Here is a 21,517-nt window from a genome sequence, read left to right on the forward strand (position 1 = left end):
ATCCTCTTTTTGTTAATACATTTTTTTCATCTACTATAAACACCAATACATATTTGTTGCCATATATACTTGCTAGCACGGTGAATTCAAACATTTAGACAAGATATATTTTATTTCCCATGACCAGTGGCGTAAGGAAGGGGGTCAGTTTTTTTTTAGTTTAGCTTTTGCCATTGTATAATGCTGCCGTATTGAACACAAATAAATATTCTACCTTATAAATTCTGTTTTGCCTTATAAAATCTGTAACATCCGAAAAATTGCATTAAACAGATGATTTGGAAGAAATAGCATTTTGTAGAGTGAGAGTCGGAGTCAGACTCGGGAATTGCGACTCGAGGAATCGGTTTGTTTTGCTGGAGTCGGTTTCGGGACTCGAGTAAGACCACTTAAAACTACCCGAGTCCGCGTCCGAAATGCGCATCATCCCTATGTACCAAAAAACTGATATGGCCGCCAACTGGAAACTGTATAGGTGGAAAAGCATGTGGTGAAATATTTTCCAAAAATGTATTGTGAGTGAATGAATTATATGCCAGCCCTATAAGTGGATTGCTGAATATCCACGTTATTTTAGTTACGTAAATTGGTGGAATACAGGCTGTAGAATCACAATCGAAATAATCAACCAGTATCAACCATTGCTTCTAATGTCTCCATTTATTCGTGAAACCTGAAAATGACTTGCTGAACTCTGGACAACCTTTAAGGCAGTTCGTGATGCATGACTGCATCCAGCCCTGTTTACCGCCGAGCTCACAAAAGCGTGACTCTGTCGTTAAGCTGTCCTATTGCTGAGGTACAATTGTAGTTGCTGAAGGGACATACGGTATAAGCAAGGCAATGAAATTAAAAATTAGGTAGTGTGACTGTAGTTGAGCTCTATAGTCCAGGTATACTGCGTTAATTTGTTGGACATGAACACAACTAGTCAGTGAAGGAAAGCTGTACACAAGTTATATGTGCTTCGGGCGTTTTGAGGCACTCTAATAACTCAATATATTAATAAAACCAGCAACATAACTTGACGCAACGGGTTTGATTGCAAACAGATAAAGTTATTGAGTTGATTGCGAAAAGACAAAGTTATTCAAACAATAACGTCCAAGCCAGGAGGTTAAGAACTCACAAGGTTACATTAAGTTCACCAATATTAAGCTATTATATCCAGCGATTTTAAAAGTTTATTAGTTTCCAAACATTCTCTGAAATGTCTCCAACCGTTTGTACTTAAATATAATAGTTGCAAAATTTTAAAAACGTCTAGTCGTAACTAATGTTGCAGCACTTCCGACATTTAACACCGATTTTTTATATGTCATTCTCCAAATCGTGATCAAAACAACACAGGCTTTTAAAGCACAGCCGAAAGCCGTGGTAAAGCAATGCACGTATGCGTTCAAACGTTAACTCTAACAAAGGCCATTTCAGAAGTTTGACATGTGCCAGAGGCGCTAGTAGTAAGCTACGTTGCAAAATGCTTACTATTGTATCGCACAGGCGTACACCGACATTCGTTCACTGCACGACTAAGCAATATCATACTGTAACGAAACATATGGTCATTTTATTGCAAGGTGCGGCAATATACTTATTGGCACAATTGGTTGCTACCCAGGGGTGACATAAACACATTCCCTTACCGGTAACGCACGAACAATTTCAGAAATGACGTCACAAAGTTTCATTATAAACGTGACGTTGTAAAACGGGCAACCCTAAAACACGATCCTGTGAACAAATATAATTTATTCAAACGTGACATAGCATTTGCGAAAAGGGAACTTTTACCAACGTAAAAATGAAGCCTAAAAAGGCCCATGCTCTAAGGTGGGGGTTCTTAAACTTTTTTTACCGCGGACCCCTAATTTTTTTTTTGCTTCGCATGGGCCCCGGTAGACAAGAAATGCCCCAAAATGACGTCACAAAATAAATACACTTCATGACTATGTTATTTCGGTCCGAAAAATGTGAAAGTAAACTGCAGTCTAACTATACATTCAGTGCAAAATCGTTTAATTTTTGATTAAAGTGTTTTCTTTTAAACATGAATTACTTTAAGTATACACTAGTTTTTTAGTTAGGCTTTCATGGACCCCCTAAAACTAGTTCACGGACCCCCGGGGGTCCATGGACCCCAGTTTAAGAACCCCTGCTCTAAGGGCTGTATTGTACCAGGGTTTTAATATTATAGTTCCATGTTACATATATTTGATGTCACTTTTATGCTTTTTTAAATATATTATGGAAATTATGTAATAATTATCCTTAACGCCAATGTAATCTGCAATACAGGTTTAGGTTTACAAGTAAATTGCTGTCATAACTCAAAAAATATGCAGTTGCAAGAGATTATGAAAGACGCAGCGGTGATTCTGTTCAGTTTTAACGCCTATACCTGGTTGTGTATTGTGGGAGTGCTCATCTACATTAACTGGCGAAGGACGCCGCACCCTAAATTTCCCCCTGGACCCAAAGGAGTTCCTTTGTTGGGTGTCGTTCCTTTTTTGTCAAAGCAACCTGGAAAGGATTTTAAGAGGTGGAGCGCAAAGTATGGACCTATAATGTCGGTTCGCATGGGCACTGAAAGTACAGTGGTTCTGAACACATTCGACTCCATATATCAAGTAAGTTACAGGAAATGATTAAAACTGTTTTTTTTTTGTTTTTTTAAAAAAGGTTTCGCCTTAACAAAGGTATGGGACATACAAGTGATAAACATTAGTGTGCCGTAAGAAATTGATAAAACGTGTACAAAAAAATGTAACAAAAATTCGACACGTGTATTTACTTAAGGCTATTTTTACATCATTAAAATTTTAACTGTTGAACACATTTAACTTTGAGATTGAGTACTCACTTTGGAATGCTTGGAGCAGTAAATCTCCATCGGGTATCAATCAAATGTTTTTTTAGTATTTATTTCCCTGAAAGTAAATTTTTTACTTTATGTTGATTGCAGGTGTTTGTGCAGCAGGGACAGGCTTGCGCTGACCGTCCCTTCATTAAAATATTTTGCAATATAACGAAACACAACGGATTTATTTTCAAGAAATACGGCGACGACTTTAAAACGCAAAAGCATTTCGCTTTAAAATATTTACGAGAGTAAGTTATTACTGGGTTGAAATATATGTTAATTATGGAGCTTTATGATTGGAGGTAGGCTAGTATTTGGACATAGACTGAATATCATAGCCAATAATAATAAGTAGGCCTTAAAATCAGATGTTTGAAAAATGAATGAAGATTTATTCCAAACGTTAAAATATGCTATACCTACTTTTTAATGGGCTTTGATGTTCATCCTACGTTAATTTTGTTTTTTAAATATGCTTACAGCATAACATCAAAACATATTCGCCATACTATGGATGTTAAACAATCTATATTTTTTAGGCAAGGGCTTGGCAAAATGAAAATGCAAAGCATTGTAAACGACGAAGGGGACAGATTTCTAGAGTATTTAGGGCAACTTCAACAAACCGAACAACAAGTTGACTTTCAGGTTTGTATGTCTTTGTAATACCACCTTAAGTATACAGATATTACTAATGTCCTATTAAACTCAACGGTACTCACAAACACTTAGTTTCAGGGTTGCTTTCAGTTAATGTAGTCAGCACACTTTTGAGGTTGTAACAGTTACTTCATTCATTAAGCCTTGATAGAGCAGCTAAACTAAACAATAAGCTTCAGTAATACTAGATATTTATCAAAAATGTATTGCAGGTAAAACACAAAATCCTAAGTCTATCTATTTATTCAAATAAATTGAGCTAAGCCCGTCATTTAATAATTTGATTTGAAACAGACTTTCTGACTTGACTAGGCTAAGACTTGTTATTTGTTGAGAATGACTTGACTTGGACTATAGTTATTTCGCATTTGACTTGACTAGGACGTCATATAAAAGTAACTGTTTTGAACACTGCGACGAAGTAGCGTAATCTGTTCACTCAATAAGTCTAAGAGTAATACAGGCTTATTTCAAGTTTGGTAACATTGAATTAATTAACTTTTATCACACGAAGCACACCTTGTGTCAAGCAACTTCCAACGTCATCTGGAAAATGTTACGTGGTTCACGATTTGAATATGACGACCCGAAGTTTAAAGAGCTATTGTACACCCTGAACATGATGTAAGTTTAAAAAACAAACTAAGTGTTTAATTGTTATTATTACAAACCATAAACAATATAGAAAGACCGACTAGATTAAACTATAGCGCCATTCAATGAGCGACAGGTTGGGCCACAGTCCCTGAACTTGCATTTGCTAAGGTATAATAATCCACACATGTAGGCTATTGCGAGACTTTGTTTAGAAATATGCGAGGCTTACATTAATTGTTTTCTTTGGATTATTCAAGGTTACAAACAACGATAAAGAGCAACTTATTGAACAAACAGTGTCAAGATTAATAAAAATCTTGCATGTTAGTTTAAAAACTACATCGACGGTGTTACAAGTATTATAGCCTTCTCCTTGAATGAAACTTCCGCGATTAAGCGCGTTAAAAATGCGGTCACTGTAACTTGGCCAAAATAATCCCTCATAGTTTAGCTTTTAAAGCGAACGTACAACCTGGATTAAAATGTCAAATTTCCCTATTCTAATTATTGGTTTGTTTAACATAATAAGCAGCTTACGCGTTATGTATTAACTCATACTGTACTAAATTTTGTTCTACAACATTGCTTTGCACAGATAGTTTATAAAATAGGTTAGGTTTTCAGTTAAAATTGCTATGATAACATGTATAAAGCTTTTGGGATAATTTTGCAAAATTGAACACGTACTTTCTAAAAAAACGTTACGCTTAAAGCAACCTATTATCAAATCCTTATTAAACATAGAGTGTACGCAATAGCGAGTTGATAAAAAAAAAGTTGGGGCATTAAATGATCAGATTCTTGCTGTTTCATTTAGTACTCTTATATTATATCAAGCTGTAAAAATACTAAGCTGTAAAACGCAGAATGGTTCTAGTTTTTCTGTTTATATTTTCAAATAGAAAACCTTCTGCCATATATCGCAGGTTCACTGACCCCGAACATGCTACGAGGCAAGGTCTAATATATGTTTGGAATTTCCTGGCCAAACTGCCCTACTTCAGCACAACAATGCAAGATCTCGACGAAAAGATGAGATTGGTTTTAAGTACATTCGCATTACTTTTAATTTAAAACTGTCATTTAATTGGGATGTAGTTTTGACCAATTAACATCAAAATACGAAAGTACACGTTTTAAAAAATATTTCAAAACGGTGCGAATAGCGAAATATCTGGAAAGCAAATGTCAGTTTTTGTTCTGCTAGAGTCGGCTTGTGAAAGAATTTTTTTTGAGTTCCATGAAAATGTGGCCTAATCATACAGTAACGTAGTTCAAGCGTTTATAAAAAAATGGACGCTTATTGAGGGTCAAATTTTTAACTTAAAAGGTACGCGGTGCGCCAGTTTAATATCCTTGACCTATACTGAAAAAATTAAATCACTAAAATTCAAACGGCATACGGTAACGCTAATTCTTATATTACCTTAAAATGCTTTGAAGTGAAATGAGGCAAATTTAAATCAATAAAGGACTCTATGTTGTACAGATTATGGTGCAATCAAGGAAAGGTCTACTCAAGTAAAGTCTCCCATATTTTTCAGTTTGCGACACATTTTAATTTATAGAAATTTATGTACTCTTTACGCTTGACAGTGAAGCATAACATTGTTTATTTCCTGCTTTAGCTTGCATTCGTTGAAGTAATGTTTCGGTAACTTTAGCGGGTAAATTGAATTTAGAGTTAAACTTAAATTTTGTACATCGATAAAAAATGTCAATAACAGTCGAAACGTTATAGTGTGGACCTCCTTATAACCTTAAAGATCATTTTGGACGCCGTGTGTAGAAGTATACTAGTCTACCAAAGAATTCAAACCATAAACAACTGCAGTGTCCACCAAAATTAAGACTTATACGTTTTTAAATTAGGAAAACTAAGTACGGGTAATGACCAAAGTTAATTGATCCATATGTAATGGGTATTTGTTGTGGATTACTATTGCAGCATCGGAAGTATGTTAACATACTTCCCCTTTTTACCAAAAATAACAAAGTTTAAAAAGTGGCCAACGCTAATGTTGGTAGAACTTATTTCTAAGCCCTTGAGTCTAAAGTTTACTGCAGGCTAAACTTTTATTCACAGCGATGCATAATTAAACTTAGTATGACAATGTTTTTCCTATTATATGTTTGCTGAATAGCACTGTTGGTCTATCTAGAGCACTAAAGTAGTTACCCTTTTCATATACATGATAAATGCAGTTTAATCGTGGAAAAATACATCCTTAGGTAAATGCAAGGAAGACATTAACGAGCATAAGAAGAGATTTGATCCTGGAAACATAGAAGACTTCATCGATGAATTTTTGCTTAAACAACAAAACGGTGTCGAGGGGTTTACGGTAAGAGGGCACTAATTACAATTTCCAATACCATTAGGCAACTCAAAATTTGGTTTGGACATATTAAAGGGTTTCCCGTTATACAATACGCATGCCAAATTTAAACATGACGTTGTTTTTTTATTTTATGGGATACTGTTGTCTGTCAACTTTTTGAACACTTAACATCAGCAATTGAGATAAAACTTAGACATAATAAGGCACTCCATGCCTATTCTGTATAATTTCGCAATTATTCTTTAAAAAAGTATTGTTTGCGTTAATTTTTCCGTGCTTGCCGCTTTATTCCCGGTTTATATGTCCACCCACCATCAAATTGTTTAATTTTACTACAAACGTTTAGGACGTCCAGCTAACAACGCTTTGCCGTGACTTTTTCGTTGCCGGGAGCGAAACGTCGAGCACAACACTTTCTTGGCTTTTCGTTATTTACATGAATTTCCCGGAACACCGAAAAATCATCAACGAGGAAATAAGGACGGTTTTGGGTAAGACTTCACTTACACAGTAAAGAATATTGAATTACACCACGCGTGCCCATATATGGATAATATATAAGGGCGTATCTTTATGGAATCCAAAACCATTGGCCGCAGGTTTCTTCTTATCGATCACTGTTCCGCTGAAGCGTATTTAAAATCCTGAGTAAAACCAGGATCAGACATTTTTTTAAGGAACATATATTTCTTTTAAAAACACTATCTGATCCTGATTTTACTCGGGTTTTTAAACTTTTGAGATATTGTCTTTTATGAATCCTAGTGTTTTTCAACTTCCTTACAATTTGATTTAAAGTTTCTAAAAGAAAACTAATTCCTTTACAGTTCGCACTATTTTAAACATTTTTTACCAAACTTACTTTCTCTTTAAAAAATCATATTTCCAAGAAAATTGACTCAGACTTGCGTGCCTAAAATGCAATCATTGAATTTAGCATTTTTCGCAAGCCACGTGTAATTAAACGTACGCCGTAATTTAAATTAATAGTTTCTATTTGAATAAGGAACTGACGATGCCAGTATGAGCGAAAAATATATTTCTTTTAAAAAACTACCTGATACTGATTTTAATCTGGTATTTAAACTTTAGTTTTATTGCATATATGGATAAATATGTCTTTTAGGAATCCTAATGTTTTTCAACTTCCTTACAGTTTGATTTAAAGTTTCTAAAATAAAATTAATTGCTTTACAGTTCGCACTATTTTTAACATTTTTTACCAAACCGTTTAAAATCTAAAGGAAAAAAAAATTGAAATGTGATATTTCTACAGGCCCTGCTGGTTCACCAACAATGGCAAAACGATCAGAAATGCCGTTTACCTGCGCCTTTATCCAAGAGGGCATGAGATATCGCACCACGGTACCACTGGGCGCCCTGCACCTTACCACTTCAGACATTAAAATAGAAGATTTAGTTATTCCGAAAGGCACCAAAGTAAGTATAGGTGAAGAAATGCAGAAACAACTAGCACTGCTTTTTGAGGCTCACATTGTATTTATGTGTTTCCAGAGAGTGTGATCAAAACAGTGTTTGCGTTAATTAAAAAAACACTTTAAATTCGTCCTGTTTTTGGATTAATCATCAAGTATTAAGGCGGTCAAGAGTTTTTCTCATAAAAAATCTGCCTGAATGCGATTGGTAAAGAACAAACTTTTCTGGTTGATCGAATTGAAGATTAATTTGAATTAAGATACTGATGATTCCTTTATTTTGAAGTTGAACTTAATTTTCTAAAAAATAAACAAACTTGATAAATAAATTACAAAGCCAAAAAGGTCGAGTAGATCGACATCATCTTGAATAATATCTACTCGACCTTTGTAACCTACATTACAGATCCGTGCAAGGTGTACCCATAAACAAACTTATTTTCGTAATATATGCTTTGTCTGCTATAGGCATGATATATTAAAAAGATGCTCTTTCTGCAATTTCCACTTAGATTTTTCGACGCTTCGACTTCCCATACAGGACTCTTTAATTCCTCGATGAAACTTGGTTTCAGTTTTATGGTTTTGTAATCCGTTTATTAAATTAAAGGCTGTAATTTTTAGATAGGTTCCTTAATTCATTTGATCTCAGTCAAGGCTGTATCTTTTTAAATAGGTTTTCAAATTTATTTGATCTCAGTCAAGGCTGTACTTTTTAGATAGGTTCTCTAATTCATTTGATCTCAGTCAAGGCTTCACTTTTTGCCAGGTGATAGCGAATTTGCAAGGCCTTCACATGGACCCGACAACTTGGCCAGATCCGGAGCGCTTTGATCCCTACAGACATCTGGACGAAAACGGTCGATTCGTCCAATCCAGCAAAATAATCCCCTTCGCGATCGGCTCCCGAGTCTGCATCGGTGAAAGCTTGGCGAGAGTCGAGATCTTCGTGTTCTTTGTTAAGATTCTTCAAAGGTTTCGAGTTGAAAGCGCGAGTGGCCAACTTCCGCCATTGGACAAGGAAGTGGTTTCTACTGTCCTCGCCCCTCGAGAATGCCTAGTCAAGCTCACGCCGCGCACCTAACTTGGCTTGTGCAATAAAATGCTATAAATTTAACCCAGTGTTTTTCAACATTTCTAGATGTTCTTCTTCCACTAACCCTTTGCCACCTCCAATGTTAACGTAACAAATGTCTGAAGTAAGGTTTTTGACGTTATAATGAAAATCACAAATTTTACTTTAAACGATATGGCATTGGCCCAGTGCTTCCCAACAGTTCATATAACTTACTCACTTTTGCCTTTAACCCTTTGTGACCTTCAATGTTGACCTAACAGAAAAATACGTCGCGAAACTTCACAGGGCAGGTTATAATGAAAAGTACAAATTTGACTTATGTGTTTATTCACTGTAAATTGGAGTCCGATTTTGGGGTGGAAATTACAAACTCCAAGGGTGGAAATTTGTACAAGCGTGGTTATTTCCACCTTTCAAGTGATGTTGAAAAAAATGGACAACCTTAGGGATGGCATTTACCATGCTTCGTGTTTTGTTTAAGTCAATCGAGCTGTGTAGAGGATGGTTATTTCCATCATTTTTATGATGCACTAAATTTAAAACCCTAACGATGGAAATTACGATTTTTTAATTTTCGTTGCAGAAAATTATTCTCCAAGCATAACATATATATAATATAAATTGTTGCTTTCCTTTTTCTTAAGTTTTCTTATTTAGGCTACCTATTTACCAAAAATAAAGAAGTATATTTATATATCCGGGAATAAAGATGTGAAATAATTAAAGATATTGCATTAGTAATGGTTGCTTCAACATTAACCAAATCTCATGGAAAAGTACTTCTCGTACTTGCTGTTCACGCGGTTTCCTGCGAAAGGCAACAATGGCTTCCCGCTGATTCAACTTCGCGACGACCATTACCCGCACCCGCTGTCATCGCAATTTATTATATTGCGTTTTTTTCATTTTCGAACGGCGCGCATATTTTTAAACTCCAGACGCCCGATTGGCCGATATGCGGATGACATCACAATTGAGTTTAAACATTTGGCAACAGAAGTTTATAGTAAGTCAGGCAGCTTAGCGCTGGAGTTTCTCGTCTAGAGCTTGTTTTTTTTATTTTTGCCTTCAGCGCTAAAGATTAGGCTTGCTATCAAATATATGTTTAGAATAGTAGGCTAACTGTATTTGTAATTATATTGATAGGTTTATATAAAAATAAAAAAATTAAATTTATTGAATAAAATTACTTTTAGCGTGCACTAAATTTGTATCTAACCCAGGAAACATGGTTATTACATCTGCGGAAAAGTTTTAGGGCGCATCTAAAATATTTATACAATATGAGCATAAAATCCTGATTGAACACCTGGAAATCTGAAAAAAATACTGAAGATATCGGAGAAAAGTGCCAATAAATGCGAACTGACCTGTTGGGTTTAAAGCTTATAGATGTTAAAGATTTTCTAATTAGGATGGCTGCTCATCAAAATTTGCAGGTAAATAGTAATTAAGTTGGTTGAATAGCATAATATATAAAGTGCATGATTTTCATTTAATATTTTAGATGTTGGGCTCTTAATGTTTTGCTTTATACGTATAACAAAAACTTAATTCTTAATATCAAGTTGTTTGTTAATAAAAATGTTTAACCGCATTATTTTATGTCGCATGTATATTTAAGCAGTTCATCTTTGACCACCATTGTCATTTCGGCGAAATAATTTTTTACGCTTTTTTTCACACTTTTACGAACCGCTTACCATAAATTCATTATCTTTTGCTGAACTCATACAAAACTGATTTATAAATGATGATTTGCCTTAATTATCATCAATACATTTAGATTGTCACAACAACAACAACACATTTTTAAAATATATCTGCTAAAATCTTTGTTTTAGAATAAATTTTAAAGAATTTGCACACATCCAAAAGTTCTAAAAAATACAATGCAACAACAATAAAGTTTGCCTACCAAGCATTAGTCTCCTACTCTGGCCATCATATATTTCCACCGAAACAGCATTGCCGTAATCCATTAATTTTGCTAATATAAAGAAAACTCGAAAAGAGTTTTTGGAAAAAAACACAGATTTTGGGGGGTACATTGAGCTGGATTTTTGAAAACTATCTGCGCAATAAAATTTCCTAAAAAAATCCATACAACTACTAGAAAGTATTCTTAACAAGATAAGCGTAGTCTCCCACTCTGGTCATTCAGATATTTTCAGCGAAATAGGTTTTCCGTAGCCCATTTGTGCTTAAAAACAAAAAAAAATTAAAGTTTGGGGGTAGATTGGTCGAATTTTTAAAAACTAACCGCACATTAAAATTTCCTAAAAATTTACACACAGCTATCAGAAAGTATTCTTAACAAGATAAGCATAGTCTCCCACTCTGGTCATTCAGATATTTTCAGCGAAATAGGTTTTCCGTAGCCCATTTGTGCTTAAAAACAAAAAAAATTAAAGTTTGGGGGTACATTTGGTCGAACTTTTAAAAACTATCCGCACATTAAAATTTCCTAAAAATTTACATACAACTACTAGAAAGTATTCTTAACAAGATAAGCATAGTCTCCCACTCTGGTCATTAAGATATTTTCAGCGAAATTGGTTTTCCGTAGCCCATTTGTGCTTAAAAACAAAAAAAATTAAAGTTTGGGGGGTACATTTGGTCGAACTTTTAAAAACTATCCGCACATTAAAATTTCCTACAAATTTACATACAACTACTAGAAAGTATCTTTAACAAAATAAGCATAGTCTCCCACTCTGGTCATTCAGGTATTTTGAGCGAAATAGGTTTTCCGTAGTCTATTTGTGCTTAAAAACCAAAAAAAAATTAAAGTTTGGGGGGTACATTTGGTCGAATTTTTAAAAACTATCCGCACATTAAAATTTCCTAAAAATTTGCATACAACTACTAGAAAGTATTCTTAACAAGATAAGCATAGTCTCCCACTCTGGTCATTCAGATATTTTCAGCGAAATAGGTTTTCCGTAGCCCATTTGTGCTTAAAAACAAAAAAAAAATTAAAGTTTGGGGGTAGATTTGGTCGAATTTTTAAAAACTATCCGCACATTAAAATTTCCTAAAAATTTACATACAACTACTAGAAAGTATTCTTAACAAGATAAGCATAGTTTCCCACTCTGGTCATTCAGATATTTTCAGCGAAATAGGTTTTCCGTAGCCCATTTGTGCTTAAAAACAAAAAAAATTAAAGTTTGGGGGGTACATTTGGTCGAACTTTTAAAAACTATCCGCACATTAAAATTTCCTAAAAATTTACATACAACTACTAGAAAGTATTCTTAACAAGATAAGCATAGTCTCCCACTCTGGTCATTAAGATATTTTCAGCGAAATAGGTTTTCCGTAGCCCATTTGTGCTTAAAAACAAAAAAAATTAAAGTTTGGGGGGTACATTTCGTCGAATTTTTAAAAACTATCCACACCTTAAAATTTCCTAAAAATTTACATACAACTACTAGAAAGTATTCTTAACAAGATAAGCATAGTCTCCCACTCTGGTCATTCAGATATTTTCAGCGAAATAGGTTTTCCGTAGCCCATTTGTGCTTAAAAACAAAAAAATTAAAGTTTGGGGGGTACGTTTGGTCGAATTTTTAAAAACTATCCGCACATTAAAATTTCCTAAAAATTTACATACAATTACTAGAAAGTATTCTTAACAAGATAAGCATAGTCTCCCACTCTGGTCATTCAGATATTTTCAGCGAAATAGGTTTTCCGTAGCCCATTTGTGCTTAAAAACAAAAAATATTAAAGTTTTGGGGTACATTTGGTCGAATTTTTAAAAACTAACCGCACATTATAATTTCCTAAAAATTTACATACAACTACTAGAAAGTATCTTTAACAAAATAAGCATAGTCTCCCACTCTTGTCATTCAGATATTTTCAGCGAAATAGGTTTTCCGTAGCCTATTTGTGCTTAAAAACCAAAAAAAAAATTAAAGTTTGGGGGGTACATTTGGTCGAATTTTTAAAAACTATCCGCACATTATAATTTCCTAAAAAATTACATACAACTACTAGAAAGTATTCTTAACAAGATAAGCATAGTCTCCCACTCTGGTCATTCAGATATGTTCAGCGAAATAGGTTTTCCGAAACCCATTTGTGCTAAAAACCAAAAAAAGTTTAAGTTGGGGGGTACATTTGGTCGAATTTTTAAAAACTATCCGCACATTAAAATTTCCTACAAATTTACATACAACTACTAGAAAGTATTCTTAACAAGATAAGCATAGTCTCCCACTCTGGTCATTCAGATATGTTCAGCGAAATAGGTTTTCCGAAACCCATTTGTGCTTAAAAACAAAAAAATTAAAAGTTTGGGGGGTAGATTTGGTCGAATTTTTAAAAACTATCCGCACATTAAAATTTCCTAAAAATTTACATACAACTACTAGAAAGTATTCTTAACAAGATAAGCATAGTCTCCCACTCTGGTCATTCAGATATTTCACTCGCACAAGTTTAACTTTACACAAAGCTGCTCAAACAAGACTTGGTATGTTCAAGTAAAGCTTAACATATCACTACGTCACAATATATGACGTAACGCATTTTGGTAGATGACAAATAAAGTTGCAAGTTTAACTTGACACAAAGCTGCTCAAACAAGACTTGGTATGTTCATGTAAAGCTTAACATATCACTACGTCACAATATATGACGTAATGCGTTATGGTATGTGACAAATGAATTCATAAGTTTAAGTTACACAAAGCTGTTCCAACAAGGCTAAGTATGTTTATTAGAAAGGAAGATAGCAAAAATACAATAAACAAAGTTAAGACAAAACGGCATTAAATTATTGTTTAATTATTCGCTAGTCTTTACTGTTAATCAGATAGTAACGGTTATTAATGACGTCATAAAGTAAGTCCACCATAAAAATTTGCGCCAAAACCGGCTAAAAAAGTTGTCAAATAATACAATATTTACCGTGAATTTTGACATGTTACTTTGCAAAAACATAGTAAACAAATTTTGTTGACAAAACCTTCAGTAAGGCAAACATAACGACTGCTTTTAATTAAAAAAACGATTAAAACTAATAAAAAGGCATTAATTTTAAATATTTTGAACCGAACTTAATTATGCTTTTGTTTTCTGAGCTACATTTAGAAGGTTTTCACCAAAATCTCAAACTTTCAGTCGCTAATGTTTGAACAACAAGTGCTAAATGTCGAGCGAAGTACGAGACAACCTTGCGATGCAGACTCTCGCGTCCTTTGTTCGCTCACAAACCTTTTTTCTTGCTTTGTTCAAGTTTAACGGAACCAACGCTCGTCTTTAAATTGAAGCGGAACCGCTTCGGCCTAACCGACAAACATGGGCGTATCCAAGGGAGCGTGGTCATGCCCCCCCACCCCCAGCTGTATTTTCCGCTTAACTGAAAAAATCTGAGTTATGTTTTTAGTATGTCCAATCCTATTTTGCTAAACTTGTTTTAAACTAAAGGCGTCGCGTATCTCGGTTAACCTTCGAAAAAAAACAGCTTATCCCAAACACAGCAGTTCCTCATGACAATAAAAACAGTTTTGATTTATAGACACTATAAAAAAATACACTTTCGCCACATGCTTGTGGAACGCTTTAGGCTATATTTATTGAACTACGCAAATTTGTGTAAAGTAGATGAAATTGCGCAATATGCTTATTAAACTCCATTTACTGTAATTACAGGTTCGGTTGGTGTCAGATAGCAAGTTGTTCAACGCTCCCTTTGATAAAATACGCAAACAAGTAAGCTAGAACACACGACGACTAGAAAAGCGTCTAATGCAGCTAAGTACGCAACACTCTCTGGGTTGCTTGAGAGAGAAACAAATTTTCACTTCAGCCGGAAACCAATGGAAAACCACCAAATGTGACGCACGGACCTTGAGGTTGCTATAGTAACAGCCCCAGAGAAGGTCTAGGGTGTTGTTTTGGGTCACGGTCTGGTTCCCCCGGATAAATTCCTTCACGCAATGGTGACGATGTTGAAAACGTTGTGCTTTTATTATGTGTCCTTGATAAAACATACTGAGAGCAAGGTACAGTAGCAAGCACAGAAGCTGATACAACACGAACACACAAGTTTGCCGAAACCAACTACGTTAGAATGTTCAAATAAAAGTAGTTTCATCAGCAACAAATTCATAAAAGCCAATTACCATCAAAATTGGCATAATGAAGACAATTTAAGAGAAATACCGGTACACCTAAAAAATTTCGCGCTCGCTTCGCTCGTAAGGTGCGCCGCAACGTTTTCATACGTCTCTAACGTGCGCCCTTAAGCAAAAAAGGTTAAGAAACACTGGATTAAAGTAAAACTGATAGAAGAACATAAACATCCGCACCATTAACGTCACAAGTAACGTCATAGATCAAGTAATTTAAGAAACGTGTTCTTCCCTAACAGAAACAACACGTATTATGCAAATAAACCACATTACACGCGAAACGCAAAAAATTGCGCCTACAGGTTTCAGTTGGAGGAACATGGCCACATTTGGCGCGCGGGCCTAAACCAGGCTGTGACAGTGTAATTCTCAGCCACATAAACTTTTAAAATGAAGTGCAATGAATGCACGGCTATCATGCGGCCCACAACTACATGATAACAATAAACCATTTAAAACTCGCGGGCCACTAAAATGGCTCTGCGGCCAACATTTGGGTCGCGGTTCATAGTTTGCCGACCACTGCTTTAAAGGACCAAGGTAGGTTATACCATTTTTGCGTTTGACGCCATTTGCAAAATATTACAAAAAAAATTATTTGGTTAACACAAAATAAACGTGAAACCCTAAAATTACTTGCCACATATAAGCTTAATGAGGCTACTAGAGAGGTATGCAACCAAATGTACCCCCCAAACTTTACTTTTTTTTTGGTTTTTAAGCACAAAAACCTATTTCGCTGAAAATATCTGAATGACCAGAGTAGGAAACTATGCTTATCTTGTTAAGAATACTTTCTAGTAGTTGCATGAACATTTTTAGGAAACTGTAATGTGCGGATAGTTTTTAAAAATTCGACCAAATGTACACCCCAAACTTTAATTTTTTTTGTTTTTAAGCCCAAATGGGCTACGGAAAACCTATTTCGCTGAAAAGATCTGAATGACCAGAGTGGGAGACTATGCTTATCTTGTTAAGAATACTTTCTAGTAGTTGTATGTAAATTTGTAGGAAATTTTAATGTGCGTATAGTTTTTAAAAATTCGACCAAATTTACCCCCAAACTTTACTTTTTTTTGTTTTTAAGCACAAATGGGCTACGAAAAACCTATTTCGCTGAAAATATCTGAATGACCAGAGTGGGAGACTATGCTTATCTTGTTAAGAATACTTGCTAGTAGTTGTATGGAAATTTGTAGGAAATTATAATGTGTGGATAGTTTTTAAAAATTCGACCAAATGAACACCCCAAACTTTACTTTTTTTTTGTTTTTTAGGCACAAAAACCTATTTCGCTGAAAATATCTAAATGACCAGAGTGGGAGACTATGCTTATCTTGTTAAGAATACTTTCTAGTAGTTGTATGAAAATTTTTAGGAAATTGTAATGTGCGGATAGTTTTTAAAAATTCGACCAAATGTACCCCCCAAACTTTAATTTTTTTTGTTTTTAAGCCCAAATGGGCTACGGAAAACCTATTTCGCTGAAAATATCTGAATGACCAGAGTGGGAGACTATGCTTATCTTGTTAAGAATACTTTCTAGTAGTTGTATGTAAATTTGTAGGAAATTTTAATGTGCGTATAGTTTTTAAAAAATCGACCAAATTTACCCCCCAAACTTTACTTTTTTTTAGCACAAATGGGCTACGAAAAACCTATTTCGCTGAAAATATCTGAATGACCAGAGTGGGAGACTATGCTTTTTTTGTTAAGAATACTTGCTAGTAGTTGTATGGAAATTTTTAGGAAATTTTAATGTGTGGATAGTTTTTAAAAATTCGACCAAATGTACCCCCAACTTCAACTTTTCTTTGTTTTTAAGCACAAATGGGCTACGGAAAACCTATTTTGCTGTAAATATTTGAATGACCAGAGTGGGAGACTATGCTTATCTTGTTAAGAATACTTTCTAGTAGTTGTATGTAAATTTGTAGGAAATTTTAATGTGCGTATAGTTTTTAAAATATCGACCAAATGTACCCCCCAAACTTTACTTTTTTTTTAGCACAAATGGGCTACGGAAAACCTATTTCGCTGAAAATATCTGAATGACCAGAATAGGAGACTATGCTTATCTGGTTAAGAATAATTTTTAGTAGTTGTGTGTAAATTTTTAGGATAATTTAATGTGCGGATAGTTTTTTAAAATTCGACCAAATGTACACCCCAAACTTTACTTTTTTTTGTTTTTAAGCACAAATGGGCTACGGAAAACCTATTTCGCTGAAAAGATCTGAATGACCAGAGTGGGAGACTATGCTTATCTTGTTAAGAATACTTTCTAGTAGTTGTATGGAAATTTTTAGGAAATTGTAATGTGCGTATAGTTTTTAAAAGTTCGACCAAATGTACCCCCAAACTTTACTTTTTTTTGGTTTTTAAGCACAAATGGGCTACGGAAAACCTATTTCGCTGAAAATATCTGAATGACCAGAGTGGGAGACTATGCTTATCTTGTTAAGAATACTTTCTAGTAGTTGTATGGAAATTTTTAGGAAATTGTAATGTGCGGATAGTTTTTAAAAATTCGACTAAATGAACACCCCAAACTTTACTTTGTTTTAGCACAAATGGGCTACGAAAAACCTATTTCGCTGAAAATATCTGAATGACCAGAGTGGGAGACTATGCTTATCTTGTTACGAATACTTGCTAGTAGTTGTATGTAAATTTTTAGGAAATTTTAATGTGTGGATAGTTTTTAAAAATTCGACCAAATGTACCCCCAAACGTTACTTTTTTTTAGCACAAATGGGCTACGGAAAACCTATATCGCTGAAAATATCTGAATGACCAGAGTGGGAGACTATGCTTATCTTGTTACGAATACTTGCTAGTAGTTGTATGGAAATTTTTAGGAAATTTTAATGTGTGGATAGTTTTTAAAAATTCGACCAAATGTACCCCCAACTTCAACTTTTCTTTGTTTTTAAGCACAAATGGGCTACGGAAAACCTATTTTGCTGTAAATATCTGAATGACCAGAGTGGGAGACTATGCTTATCTTGTTAAGAATACTTTTTATTAGTTGTATGGAAATTTTTAGGAAATTGTAATGTGCGGATAATTTTTAAAAATTCGACCAAATGTACCCCCCAAACTTTACTTTTTTTTGTTTTTAAGCACAAATGGGCTACGAAAAACCTATTTCGCTGAAAATATCTGAATGACCAGAGTGGGAGACTATGCTTATCTTGTTAAGAATACTTTCTAGTAGTTGTATGGATATTTTTAGGAAATTGTAATGTGCGGATAGTTTTTAAAAATTCGACCAAATGTACCCCCAAACTTTACTTTTTTTTGGTTTTTAAGCACAAATGGGCTACGGAACACCTATTTCGCTGAAAATATCTGAATGACCAGAGTGGGAGACTATGCTTATCTTGTTAAGAATACTTTCTATTAGTTGTATGGAAATTTTTAGGAAATTGTAATGTGCGGATAGTTTTTAAAAATTCGACCAAATGAACACCCCAAACTTTACTTTGTTTTTAGCACAAATGGGCTACGAAAAACCTATTTCGCTGAAAATATCTGAATGACCAGAGTGGGAGACTATGCTTATCTGGTTAAGAATAATTTTTAGTAGTTGTATGTAAATTTTTAGGATAATTTAATGTGCGGATAGTTTTTAAAAATTCGACCAAATGTACCCCCAAACTTTACTTTTTTTTGTTTTTAAGCACAAATGGGCTACGGAAAACCTATTTCGCTGAAAATATCTGAATGACCAGAGTGGGAGACTATGCTTATCTTGTTAAGAATACTTTCTAGTAGTTGTATGGAAATTTTTAGGAAATTGTAATTTGCGGATAGTTTTTAAAAATTCGACCAAATATACCCCCAAACTTTACTTTTTTTTGGTTTTTAAGCACAAATGGGCTACGGAAAACCTATTTCGCTGAAAATATCTGAATGACCAGAGTGGGAGACTATGCTTATCTTGTTAAGAATACTTTCTAGTAGTTGTATGGAAATTTTTAGGAAATTGTAATGTGCGGATAGTTTTTAAAAATTCGACCAAATGAACACCCCAAACTTTACTTTGTTTTTAGCACAAATAAGCTACGAAAAACCTATTTCGCTGAAAATATCTGAATGACCAGAGTGGGAGACTATGCTTATCTTGTTACGAATACTTGCTAGTAGTTGTATGTAAATTTTAGAAAATTTTAATGTGTGGATAGTTTTTAAAAATTCGACCAAATGTACCCCCAACTTCAACTTTTCTTTGTTTTTAAGCACAAATGGGCTACGGAAAACCTATTTTGCTGTAAATATCTGAATGAATTGACAATCTGATTATATTGATGACAAAAAACGCGAAAATATTTAATTGTAGTTCAGTTTTATACGTCGTAGGCAAAAGAAAGTGAAATTGTGGTAAACGGCGTAAAAAATGTTAAAAAAAGCATGAAAAATTATTTCGCCGAAATGACAATGGTCTTTGACCTTCTGTTGGAATTTTTGCAGCTTTAAAAGTTACCTATTTTTAAAAAGTTTTAAAGTTACCCCTTTTCCCAACTGCTTCACATTTTCTTTATTTTATAAGAAATCTTTAAACCAGGGGTTTCCAACCTGTGGGCCATGGCCCCTAGGGGTCCATGAGGCTTTTTCAAGGGGGGCATGAAAATTGAAAAATATTTTTTTTAGTTTTTTATCTACTTCACTACAAAAAATTAAATTTAATTAACTCTTTAAGCTGCAAGAAGACAACCCGATTAGGCTTTGAGAAAGATAGTTTGACCATATTTTGGGCTAAACTAAGCAATTCATACCCTAAGCTTAATGAAATGGTCATGCCGTGACTGCTGCCTTTCCTATCAACCTAACGTTGTGAATGTGGGTTTTTAACAATGGTTACTTCTGAAGACAAAGCAGCGCAGTGCTAATTACATTTAATTGTGATTAAGAGTGTAACGTTTTTTGTTGTTTTAGTTTCATCAAGCATCAGTTTTGCCTCTGCAACTTTGACTTCCAAAAAGAGCCTTCTATCACCAACGTATGTTTTTAAACCTTCATTTATTCTGTGTAAATTTGGTTAACTACAACTACATTTATCTTATAAAATTATTTTAAAATGTTTAACCCTGATCAAAAACTTTTAATTGCACAAGGTAAAGCAGCTTTAAAATATGCTGTTGTAATAAATTTAATTTGAACGGGTAAAAAAATTAAAGGCATGTAATTTTCATTTTTAACTCATTAAACTCTTTAAAAAAGGAGTGCATTCACAGTTTTTTAAACATCTTAAAACTACTGCAAATTATCCTGTTATATAGATATGCGATACAACCACTGGCACTTTGGGGACCACTGGCATTAAATAGTAACCATGTGTTTTAACTTTTGTTTAGTAGTTTCAAGGCTGTGAGTAACCATTCTCAGATTAATTTTCGAAAACAAAACCGTAAAGTTTGGCCTGTTGGTACAGTTGAAAATTAATTTTTTTAGCTATTTTAATAAATTGTGTTTGAATGTTTTTCAGAGTACACCACTGATACCAGTGATGACACATGTCCGTGTCCACACCCATAGTACTTCAGTTTGCAAGCCAAAATGTTGGCTCTGCACATTGCACAACCAAGGTTATACTGCTATGCTTGTATAATGCTTACTTTTGTTTGGTGTCAGTTTCCTTTGCCGGAGTTTTAACATTTAGAAAAAACAAAGATTTGACTGTAAAAACATATAAGTATATACAATACATACATGTTTTTGTTTATTTCTTTGCCGTATGTTACGTTTACCTTTTACTATTCACCTCTGATACCAATCTATTTATTGTTACCGTACCTGAAATTGTTGTTAGTTTTTCGTACTTTACTCTCTAAACTTTTTCTTTCAATAAACATCACATCGGTATTATATGCGTGGTAATATCAAACAGGGATAATGGCCGAAACCGATTGACAAATATAGATAAATTTGTAGGATGGAAAATTCCATGCGTAGTACTATCAAAAAAGGAGGGTTGCCCAACCCATCCCTAAAGTTTGAAAGCATATAGGATGGAAAATTCCATGCCTGAAATTCCCATCCATGGGGTTGCTAATTACCATGGTGGGATGGAATTTTCCATGTTCGAGTGGACCACCCCAAAGCTTAACAATTTCCACCCCTAGGCTTGGATTTCAATTTACAGTGTTGCTTGTATTTGAAATAACATATACGCTCGTTTACGGTTCTGGGAGTACAACGCAGGCAAAATGTGGATGCATTTCTGTGAAAGCAAACTTTTTAACCCTGCTTTCCGATAAAATTTGGCAAACTGTCTTTTTGGGAAGGGGGGCACAGCGACCCCCGCTGGACATGAAATATAATTACACCCTGAACGGCTGTTTTGAGGAGTTGTATATTTTTGTATTCGAGTTGTAATTTACGATTGTTTC

General features: G+C 34.4%; 1 protein-coding gene and 1 long non-coding RNA gene across 2 annotated transcripts; both read left to right on the forward strand.

Moving 5' to 3' along the window:
- Positions 1-2,336: 2,336 nt before the first annotated feature.
- LOC146139391 (cytochrome P450 2C5-like) lies at positions 2,337-8,979 on the forward strand. Its single transcript, XM_083392422.1, has 9 exons — positions 2,337-2,627; positions 2,963-3,108; positions 3,400-3,508; positions 4,035-4,144; positions 5,044-5,165; positions 6,350-6,462; positions 6,806-6,950; positions 7,736-7,899; positions 8,665-8,979. The coding sequence occupies exons 1-9, from the start codon at positions 2,337-2,339 to the stop codon at positions 8,977-8,979; spliced, it is 1,515 nt and encodes a 504-aa protein (XP_083248548.1).
- A 1,221-nt stretch (positions 8,980-10,200) lies between these two features.
- LOC146139392 (uncharacterized) lies at positions 10,201-20,915 on the forward strand. Its single transcript, XR_014501316.1, has 3 exons — positions 10,201-10,412; positions 20,064-20,127; positions 20,614-20,915. It is a non-coding gene; the product is annotated as an uncharacterized LOC146139392 (long non-coding RNA).
- The last annotated feature ends 602 nt before the right edge of the window (positions 20,916-21,517 follow it).

The sequence above is a fragment of the Ascidiella aspersa genome, chromosome 6, assembly GCF_963924565.1.
Source record: "Ascidiella aspersa chromosome 6, kaAscAspe10.2, whole genome shotgun sequence".
NCBI classification, from domain to species: domain Eukaryota; kingdom Metazoa; phylum Chordata; class Ascidiacea; order Phlebobranchia; family Ascidiidae; genus Ascidiella; species Ascidiella aspersa.